We start from the raw sequence: 11,189 nt of genomic DNA on the forward strand, positions 1-11,189 counted from the left end.
AATTTTTTCTTCCAACTTACTCTTATATAATACTAATATTATAATTTTGTTTTTTGTTTTTTTAAAAAAGATTCAATACGCACTTTTATTTTTATTTTATATTTAAGAAATTCAAATATCAATTTAGTTCCTCGTATTAAATTTTATTATAGTCCATCGATAATGATAAAAAAAATGGCAGAATAATTAGTTATAATAAAAAATTAAAGCATGTAATTTTGTAATTTAAGTACTTTTCGACAAAAATCTGAAAATATTTCGGCTCAAATAAAAAATCTGAAAATAATTGGTCGGTGCTCTCCCCTGAGAAAGGACCTTGCCTTTTTCCGGAGACACCGGAATATCCCAAATGGTTGTACCTATCCCTTTCGGTATTGTACGTCCGATTCCTTCATCATGGATCCAGCTGACTCGTACAATCAACCCGCTTTATCTCTACATGAGGGCACCATTATCGATTTTAAGAAACGGGTCGACTAGCTTTGGCCCTAATTTTCATGCTTCCCTTCATTCAAGTGAGTTTCAATTCATAAAAGCTTTGATTTATTTTATTGCATGGCGTGTTTCATATTTGTTCTTCTATTTGATTAATTTCGTTGAAGTGTTCTTGTGAAGATTTAATTGTTTATGTGATTTTTTTATGTTACTTGTAGCTAATAAAATGGACAGTTCGTAAGTTATAAGTGAGAAGGAAACTTTTTGGTCTGGAAAGTCTTTGTTGATTGTTTGAAAGTCATTTTAGAAATGTGATTGTTGGATCAAGATAAAGACGTTGAGAATTAGAATTATAATGACTTTATTGCTTCTCTCTTTAGCTTGGGTTGATCATTGTATAATACATCATCTAGCTTCTAATTGAAGGTTTAGCCAAAATTTGTGGAATTGGTAAACTCAGAGGTATTATATATATGTTGAGTTTTTCAATTGAACAATATTTGCTTTTTGTTGCTTTGTGTGTTTGGTGTCGGTTCATTATAAAAGTAGGTGATTTCATCTCAACTCTAGAATGTCCTGAGATACCAAATGTGAACTTAGAACTGTTAAGAACATTTCATTGAGTAATTTGAACCTGGCTTCCTCGCTCAGTTGCTTCTTGATGTTTCGAGCAACCTTTGTCTAGTAAGAAACAAGGAATTTGGAATATAATCATTGTTTAAGATCGATTTCTTTTTAGAGTGTTAATGCTCATGGGATTGAATGTGGATATTATTAATATTTATTAATGGAACACATTCTTGATCCTACTTACATGGTTGAATTCAGCTTTTTTTCCTGAATTTAATCTATAAAATAAAAAACTTTGTCAATCGTAAACCAGAAGAAATAAAAGAGAATATGCATGTTTCCAGTGACCCGACAGGTTTTTTCCCAGCTAAATAGTTGATGCACATAAGTCATTTTTGGGAGGTGGTACTTTGATAGTGGGCTGACTTTATGTTTACTCCTTCCCTAGGCAGTATCCCCCCCATCCATTTCTATATTCCGTGTGCTTGTATAGAAATTTTAGATCTCTGTAGTTGTTTAACAGTGGTGAGAATGTTTCGGCTTTACTAGATCAATTAGCTCATCTTTGTAGGATAGTATGCTGCTTGACTGTACTTCATACTGATTTTTTTCTTTCAAGAAGGAATCGTCGCTAAGGATATGTTTAATTTTCTCACAGGTTATGCTAGTGATTCTGGACCAGCTCAAGTTTCTTTAGACCAATCTGAAATCATTTTTATTGGAACCGGGACTAGTGAAGGGATTCCACGTGTGAGCTGCCTTACTAATCCCAATAAGACATGCCCAGTATGGCTGCACATATTTCATGCTTGCAGAATTCATGATTATGGTTTCAGAGATGAGAATGTTAACTTACACGGACTGATACTTCTATAAACAGGTTTGCTTCAAGGCTGCAGAACCGGGTAACAGAAATAAGAGACTTAACACAAGCCTCCTCATCCGCTTACCAAGGCCATTGGGAGAATGTAACATTCTTATTGATGCCGGCAAGTATGTTAAAAGTTCTTTCATTTTCACATAACAAGATTTTTCTTGATTGTCACATGCATCTTGAATGATGGTTGCTATACCGTTGTATTTCGCTCAAATTTTTGAGGTTTTTTCCTAGGTCTTCTTATTCATAATCATCTTTGATATGCTGTGTCAATGTGAAGAAAAGTAAATGCTCGTATCCCTTGTTCAATATCTTGATTTTGGCTGAAATAACTGAGCACGTACCACTTGTTGAATATCATCGTATATGAGAATAATCTGATGTGATTGAATGTATAGTTTGTCTTCCATGCATTGTTCTTGCAACCTAGGTCCAAGTAGTCTTCCTATCACAATGGCTTTAATGAGAAAAATTTGACATAGAAACAATGGCTTCCTTCAATTTGAACCGGGATTAAAAATTTATCACGAATAAGCACAATAATTTTCAATACTTTGAAAGATACTTTTGTTTATTGAGAGGAACCTCAAAATATAGATATTCAAGAAATTACAGTTTTGGGTGTAGGCCATTAGCTTTGTTGGATTGAATTTAGTAGATATTCAGTTGTTCATTCTGCGAAGCTATGGTACACACTAAACCCCCACTATCCTTGCTCGATGCAGGTTTTTCTATCAAAGTGCTCTGAGATGGTTCCCGACTTATGGGTAAGCTTACTTTAGTTAAAGGTCTGCTAACCGTTATTTGTACCTTGTCACATAATTTTTCAGAATTTATGTTATGCATTTATTACTGAATATTTTCCACATACGGTTGCATTAATAAAGTGACGGGAAAGAACAAGTAATGGTCTCTTTCACGGGTATCTTCATGGAAGTTCCTTGTTATAACGACTTGGATTTCTGCCAGGATAAGAACAATTGATGCCGTTATTATTACACATTCTCATGCTGATGCAATTGGAGGTCTCTCACATTATTTCTTTAACATTTCTATGGATGATGAAGTCATAAAATGCTAAGCATTTATATATAAGAAAGCTTGCTTCTTTCAGGTTTGGATGATCTTCGTGACTGGACAAATAATGTTCAGCCTTCTGTTCCAATTTATACTACATTGCGTGACTTTGAGGTTCTTATTGCTTTTGAATCTGCATCCCTCAATAAAAATTTGTTGATATTTTACTACTGATGGTATATTTTACGTTTTCTTAAACAAACTCATACTGGATGGATATAACTAGAAAATTGCTCACTGCTCCCGCTCCCTCCATCCTCTTCATCCAACATATGTCCACAGGATAAGTACAAGTATTTTTTATACAATTTTAGTTATTAATAACCTCGAGGACTTAAGAAATTAATTTCCAGAGCTTTCAATTTCCATCTGAAATCTCTTGAAGCGTGAATGATATTTCCTGTAGAATTCAAAAGCCAATTATCACTTTTTAAAAAAAGATAATATAATTTTTGTCCACTTGGGCTTTATCATGTACATCCTTCATTTGGGTTTTAGATGTTTAACGATGTTTCCATTGTAAGTGGTCACTTAGACTAAAGTCTGCTATCTGTGCATGGAGTATATTTGAGTCTGTAGTTTGTTGAGAGTTCCATATGTTTGTTCTGTCTTAACAACAATGATAGCCATTGTTTATGGTAAAATATCGGACTCATGTTAGACTGACTTAACCCTTATAATTTTAGGTGATGAATAAAACTCATTATTATTTGGTAGATAAAAGTGGTGTGACACCTGGTGCTGCAGTTTCAGACTTGCAGTTTAACGTCATACAAGAAGAGCCATTCTCAGTACATGATCTTCAGGTGAAATTTTTCAATATGTTCCTTATTGAAGTATGATATTCTATTATTAGGGCTTAAGCTCTGAATTTTATAGATATATGTATCTATATGGAATGCTTGAGCGTTCTTTACTAATTTATCTTCTTGTTTTGTTAATGTTCTTGCAGTTTATTCCCTTACCAGTCTGGCATGGCCGCGGTTATCGTTCTTTGGGTTTTCGTTTTGGCAATATTTGTTATATTAGGTAATGGTTTTAAATAATTGTGGTTTATTCATTAATGGAGGCTGATAATTTTTCTGTGTGTTTGTAGTGATGTTAGTGAAATACCCGAAGATACCTATCCTCTTCTCGAGAACTGTGAAATTCTTATTCTGGTCTCTCTGTTTTCCCTCCTTTGAATTTTTTGTGCATAATTCTTTGCCCCACTTAAATTTCAAAAGGCATTAATTTAGCTTATGAATGTAAATTTTATTTCAGAAAATATTTAAAAATTTTGGTTCTGCCCGCATAAAAATAATTCGAATTTTATTCCCCAACCCTTGGGTGGTCTTAGCCCTGCCTCTCATTCGACTCATGAGCATCATCTTCGTTCTTTTAGTTGAGTGGGTTTTGTTGTCGTCATTACTTTTCCTGTATTTCCCCGATTAGGATGCTCTGAGACCAGATCGATCTTCTGCAACACATTTTGGACTCCCGCAAGTAAGTTACTTCAGTAGCAAATCGCGACAAGCCCGGCAGATGCTTAGTCACCCGTCATCTGATAGTTATATTTAAAATTTCCCAGGCATTGGAGGAGGTTCGAAAAATCAGACCAAAAAGAACACTTTTCACCGGTATGCTTCCATTACTGATTGTTGTACTGTCTCTTCTTTGGACCTAGAATGTTTTTGTTTCCTCGACTTTGATCTGTAACTAGGCATGATGCATCTCATGGATCACCATGAAGTGAACTCGAATCTCGTGAAGTTGAAGGAGACCGAAGGACTTGATGTTCAACTTAGCTACGATGGACTCCGTGTGCCAGTATCTCTATAACCTCAAGGAAAATTCAATCATACTCTGCCCATTGATGCATGAATCATGATAATTGAAATGTGAAATTCGATTTCTTAAGACAAATAAAGAGGAGACAATATCATCATTCATTAGCTGATTTTGATTCAAAGAAATTAGTATTAAGATCTATTTACTGCATTTTATGTTCGATTTCAAATCCATGGTTCCGAGTAACTGCAATCAATACATCCCATTGAAATCTTTTGCATCATACAATTTCCAGTGCTAGACTACAACAGTTGGAAAAACATTGAAGGGAAAAAAGAACATAATATAGATAATAAATTATTAGTATTGTACATTGAATTAAGGAGGATAGTATAGTATATGTCTATTTGAGCAGCCCTTTTTGACTTGAGAGTGTGGACTCTTTTCTTGGTGTAGCCTACCAAATCAGATTATTTTCTGGACTTTCACATGATTTTTTTTTTTAAAAAAATTGGCCATTTGATTATGCTACAAATTGAGATATAGATAAATCAAAATGTAAAAGAGATACTTTTAGATTTATTAAAAGTATGAAAGAAGGAATTTTCATCGTCATCACACTTTACATTATCCAAATATGGAATTTTTCTTTGGCCCAAGTTAAGTTGATAACAACTAAATGGAATGACACAAAAATCTGCATTTCCAAAAGAGAAGATAATTTCCAATTAGTGAAACATTATTATTTAACAATAACAAATTTCAAATAAATCTAATGCTTAATTTTTACCATATCCACGAACCTCAAATCATGCACCATGCATCAATGATACGTTGTTCAAAGGAATCAATGACAGAAATTTCCATCCTTGGAACAGTATACATAAGACCATACCCCAAAAAAGATCTCTCTGATTGAAGTAGAAATAAGAAAATCATATCATAAAACATGAAGATAAATTATATTAAAAGCTAATTTGAATTAAATATAGTTCATAAATTATAAAAAGACAATGCAACTTACATCTTCAGCAATCTATATATACCAACAAGTTTAGCATAGCAAGCATGTGACATTGGGAAGAATGTCTAAAAATAATAATAATAATAATAATAATAATTGCCCAAGTGGATGGATCATGGAAAGTGAAATAATCATGATAGCTACAAAATGAAGTCAAACAAATGCATTGAATTTCTTACAAATTTAAATACATAGTTTGCTAAGTTAATCAATCACTCAAATTTTAGTTAACCAATATCGATGGACTCACTATATGTAAAAAAAAAATTCCTAAGAAGGATTTACGATACATAAAATTGATGATTAGCAAATAATTACGAAACAAAAGTTAAATAATTACAAAGACTTAATCAATATAATGACTCAATCATGCATGCACACAATTAAAAATCTGAAAGGCATATATTCTACTGCCAACTTTATTAATTACACTGTAAAAATCATGCAAATTATCAATGTCTCTTTCTTTATATAAAAAAAAACCAAGTCACTTTTTCACATGGCGGCTTTTCTTTATATAAGAAAAGTGAGAGGTGGAGTTCAAATTGGAGAAATAATAGTTTTTTAAAAAAACAATTAATAAAGATCAGATTTTCTTTTTTAAGTTTTTTTTTTCCTGAGGTTTGGAGATCAAGAGAACAAAAGTAGAGACAAAAAGTGCACGTCAGAATTAGCCGTAGGGCTGTGTGTCATTTTTTGCCAAGGAGGGGTGAATTAATTTTCAGGGATTTCTTCTCATCCACATCTCTTTCTTCTAAAAGACCCACACCACACACTGAAAAAGCCATTTTTAAAAATTTTAAAAAAAATTTCATTAACAGAAGTTGGATTTTGTTTGTCATTTGTTCTTACAAGGCACATGCTTGTTTCTGATCTGATTTTCTTGGTTTTAGCAAGAAAATCTTGAAGAAAAACTTGTGGTTTTTTCTTCTTCTTTCTTGGTATAAGCTTCAGTCAGATTTTAGATTTATCTTCCTTTTATTTTATTTTATTTTTTCAAGAAAAGAAATAGTACTTGTCTGTTGTGGTTATGCCAAAGGGTGGAAGAAGCCATCATCAAGAAGGGAGTTGAAGTTTTTTTAAGGTTCAAACAAGAAACTAGACTTTTAAGGAACAAATATTTGTCCAGTTTTCACCTACTTTAGCCTTTTTCTAGATTAGTATTTTGTCTTTAGATCTCAAAAATCCCGTCTTAAAGAAAAAGTTCAAGATCTGTGGACTCATCCTCACCCCATGATGCATCAGTACTTGGATTTCTAGCTAATGATTATGCTTTTGCTGATGTATTAATTTGCATCTGTTTAAAGAAATATTCAGATTTAAAGGGAAAAAAATGATGAAAAGTTTGGCATCAATTCAACAAACTCCTGTGGAAGAAAACATGTCTAACTTGACTACTGCATCTGGTGAAGCTAGTGTTTCTTCAAGTAACAGGAACGACACTGGTGGAATGTGCAATCCACTGTATAATTTTCCTCCCACAATTGAACCACAGCCACAGCCAATCAAGAAAAAGAGAAACCAACCAGGCCATCCAGGTAAAAAAAAGCAAAGCAAAAGCCCACCAAAAAAATCAGCTTTTTTCCAGTTTTTGTTATAGGCGATTCAAGAAATGAAATTCTTCCGGTTTTTTAACAGACCCTGATGCAGAAGTAATTACTTTGTCACCGAGAACCCTTTTGGCAACCAACAGATTTGTGTGTGAAATCTGCAACAAAGGGTTTCAAAGGGACCAAAACCTGCAGCTTCACAGAAGAGGTCACAATCTGCCATGGAAGCTGAAGCAGAGAACAAGCAACGAGATAAGGAAAAAAGTGTATGTTTGCCCAGAAAGCAGCTGTATCCACCATGATCCATCAAGGGCATTGGGAGATCTGACAGGAATTAAGAAGCACTTTTGCAGAAAACATGGGGAGAAGAAATTGAAGTGTGAGAAATGCTCAAGGAGGTATGCGGTTCAATCAGACTGGAAAGCACACTCAAAGATTTGTGGCACCAAGGAATACAGATGTGACTGTGGAACTATCTTCTCCAGGTAATTAAACTTAAGAGTCTCTATTTTAGTTACCAAAAATCACCATTTTTTTATCAAGTAAATTGAGTTACAAATTTCTTAATTATTATGTTAGTTTATCAAGGTTTTTCCTTTTGGGATCTGTGTGAAGTTTATCCTATCAATCAGTGTATGAAAATGGCTAGCTAGTTATAGATGGCATTTCTTGATTTTCTAATTTCGTAACTGTTTTTGTCCTTTTTTTCTCAAAATTATTCTTCTTTTTGGTCTAATCTATATTTCCCTTTTCCAGGGACTTAATTTTCAAATTTCAACAAGAATGAAAAAGTCTAGTGATTTGACACACAATTGTTGATTAAAATATTCCTCTGTAACTTTAAATTATACATATTTCCCGTATCCTGTCAAATGAGACCCCCACTCACTATTCATAAACAAACAGGCTCAACAAATAATTTTTTATTCAGCATATAATCAATGCACACATATAGTGTTTGTGTCTGTTTCTTGAATGTAATTTTCTTGCTCTATTTCAGGAGAGATAGCTTTATCACACACAGAGCTTTTTGTGATGCTCTAGCAGAAGAAAATGCAAGAAATATCACAATCCCACTTCAAGTTGGCGCAGGAGCTTCTTCTCATCACATGAATCTCCAACAAATTCGATCCCAATTCAATAATAATACAAATGAGCAGCTCCCATTTCCCATCAAGAAAGAGCAACAACATCAAAATTTTAGCTTGAGGCCAGAGATCCCACCATGGATATCTTGCACATCATTTCTTGGCCCACAGCCCATTGACCTCATCAGCAGTACCACTCCATCATCAGTATCACTCTTTCAAGATTCTCAGCACAACCAAGGTCATCATCATCATGATCAGAATCTGAATCCAAACCCTAACCCTAGCAACAGCCTGGGCTCCACCGCCCTACCCCACTACCACCACGCCCAACCACCCTCTCCGCACCTCTCAGCAACTGCATTGCTGCAGAAAGCAGCACAGATGGGCGCAAAAGGCATCAGCAACCAATGTGCATCACCCGCGGGTGTGTTTATCAGGCCCCACCAAACACACATGCCCGCTGCTTATTCTGGTCAAAATATAATAGCTGGTTTTGGTTTAAACATGTCTTCAAGTGATGAGTTTATCAATGGCTTGACTTCATTTGGTAATAGAGCTGCAGCAATGACAGGTGGTGCTAGTACAGGACCAGGTGCATCAGGAGGTGACACTGGCAACAACAATAACAATACTAATAATGACCCTATTTCTTCTTCGACTTCTTCTTTCCTACATGAAATGATAATGAACAACCCCGAGCATCCTCGAATTTCTTCAAACACTGGATTTGATGGAGACATGCATGCATTTGGTGGAATCTTTAATCATCCTGTGGCAGCAAAGGAAGTTAGGGGTGCGAATGAAGGTGGTGGAAACGGTGGATTGACAAGGGATTTCTTGGGACTCAGGCCTTTGTCTCGAAGTGAAATTCTGAGTTTGAGCAACTGCATGAACAACAGTGCTGGTGCTGCATGTGCGCAAAATAATGATGGAAATCAAACGTAAAAATCTTGGCAAGGTTAAATCTTTTGAGGACCCTTTTATTTTGTTTTCTTTGAATGTTGATCGGGAAGAAACTAGTGTTGATCAAATTTGAAACCCTAGCTATCTATCTCTTGGTAGCTCAGATATACAACAAATGTACGTATATCGAAAGATGCGAATCATGATTACAATTTTTGTAGATTATATTTAATTAATTTGGTTTAATGTACATGTGAAAGAAAATATCGCATGAGTCAGTCTACTGTCTATTGAGTGCAGTATTAATGAAATTTTGGTTATGATTAAAATTGAATGCTTCTCGGACCACATTAATGCATGCTTGCCTTTGTAATAAATAATAAATATTGTGCACTTGTGAATTCTATTTCTATACAAAAGTAATAATTAATTCCAAGTTGAAGCAGATAGTAAATCAAGGCGGAGATAAACAAGTTCCCAATGAATGAAATTTAATGGATTGGGATGATGCATGACATGTGTTTGTCTGCTTTGAAAAGTTTAATGTACGTCTTGTTCGTTCACAATTGTACTTTATTTTGTCGAATGCAACATGTGAATATTACAGTGGTCAAGTAGCATAGGATTCTTTCTTTTAATTTTTGTAAAGATTAAAAATAAGGTTGTATTTGGTACTGAAATGCTAATAAAATGCAAAGGATTTGCTTTGCCTTAGATGATCAGGTGACCACATCCACCCTCCCCCCGCCTCAGATAAGCTGCATGCCCCCAGCTCGATCCACCTCTTTACAGTCCCAAGAACTTAGATGATCAGGTGACCCCCACCCCCCCACCCCCTCCCCCCTCTCTCTCTCTCTCTCTCTGTGTATATATATATATATATATATATAACGTGGGAACAAGCAAGCTAGAATGAAAAAGACCGGGCAGATCAGGTCCATCGTCATGTCACTATCATGCAGTAGCTTTAGGCCGGGTAATTATCTATCGAAAAAAGAAATTAAAATATTAATGAATATTATCATTCATATATTTAATTTGACTTGTACTACATTTTCTTGAAATATTTTTTTTATGTGGTGTGCCTAGATGGGGTCATTTAATTCATTTGTACGTACAAAAGATTCCACCCTTTTCAACATTTTCATCATCTCTCGATCTCACGCCATCGTTTTGTTTCCAAAAACATTTCAAAATTTTAATTTGATCTCTCCCTTCCATTTTTTTTAAAAAACTATTATTTATAATTGTTTCATGTCATATTAATTAATTTTAAAATATAGCAATATGACGAGTTAAACTAAATCGACAAAGAATCATATAGTACACTAGCGAAAACCGAATATATTGTGTGAAATAAATCATAAACTTCTATGAATAATGTAATATCAAGCTATACAAAGCAAAATATCTCAGATACCCCATAAATTAAATGATATGGTTTTTTTCTTTTCTTTTCTTTTCTTTTTTGATTTATCAACAATTCAATTTACTAAACTAGCTTTAACTTTTTGTAAACATTATAAGGTTGATAGAGTTGTATATAAATCTGTTTTTTTTGTCCGTCGATATTATGTTAATAGTGGATATTCTAAGTGGAAGATAATGCGACAGATTGAGAATGAATTTGGCTCGTATGGGGATGACAAAGCTTACGTGCATTATTTTGGTTAAACTAGCACGGCGGCTCCTTGGAGATGATATCATATTGTAAGATATATGGAATTTGTTGCTTTATATTCTTGAATGAATTTGGTTGCATTATCATATCCTACTGCGAGTGTGACTCTGTGAGGTTGTAATAATACGATTTTGTTGTATCTGTCTTGTGATCATGCATATTTAGTTCGTGGTAATACACTTGAGGTTGAAGAAAATAATGGGTGTTTCCT

General features: G+C 34.2%; 2 protein-coding genes across 3 annotated transcripts; both read left to right on the forward strand.

The window, feature by feature from the left end:
- The first annotated feature begins 246 nt into the window (after positions 1–246).
- LOC142520602 (putative hydrolase C777.06c) lies at positions 247–4,934 on the forward strand. Of its 2 annotated transcripts, none has more exons than XM_075623651.1 (12): positions 247–515; positions 1,664–1,791; positions 1,886–1,998; positions 2,608–2,649; positions 2,852–2,907; positions 2,997–3,073; positions 3,646–3,765; positions 3,912–3,988; positions 4,056–4,119; positions 4,394–4,444; positions 4,530–4,578; positions 4,662–4,934. In XM_075623651.1, the coding sequence occupies exons 1-12, from the start codon at positions 350–352 to the stop codon at positions 4,778–4,780; spliced, it is 1,062 nt and encodes a 353-aa protein (XP_075479766.1). In that variant the 5' UTR covers positions 247–349; the 3' UTR covers positions 4,781–4,934. The 2 variants fall into 2 exon arrangements, with proteins under 2 accessions (XP_075479766.1, XP_075479767.1); XM_075623652.1 differs by having other exon boundaries at positions 1,664–1,755.
- Positions 4,935–6,300: 1,366 nt separating this feature from the next.
- On the forward strand, positions 6,301–9,634 carry LOC142520941 (protein indeterminate-domain 7-like). Its single transcript, XM_075624102.1, has 3 exons — positions 6,301–7,291; positions 7,392–7,788; positions 8,304–9,634. The coding sequence occupies exons 1-3, from the start codon at positions 7,087–7,089 to the stop codon at positions 9,337–9,339; spliced, it is 1,638 nt and encodes a 545-aa protein (XP_075480217.1). The 5' UTR covers positions 6,301–7,086; the 3' UTR covers positions 9,340–9,634.
- Positions 9,635–11,189: the final 1,555 nt, after the last annotated feature.

Source organism: Primulina tabacum, chromosome 12, assembly GCF_025594145.1.
Source record: "Primulina tabacum isolate GXHZ01 chromosome 12, ASM2559414v2, whole genome shotgun sequence".
NCBI lineage: Eukaryota > Viridiplantae > Streptophyta > Magnoliopsida > Lamiales > Gesneriaceae > Primulina > Primulina tabacum.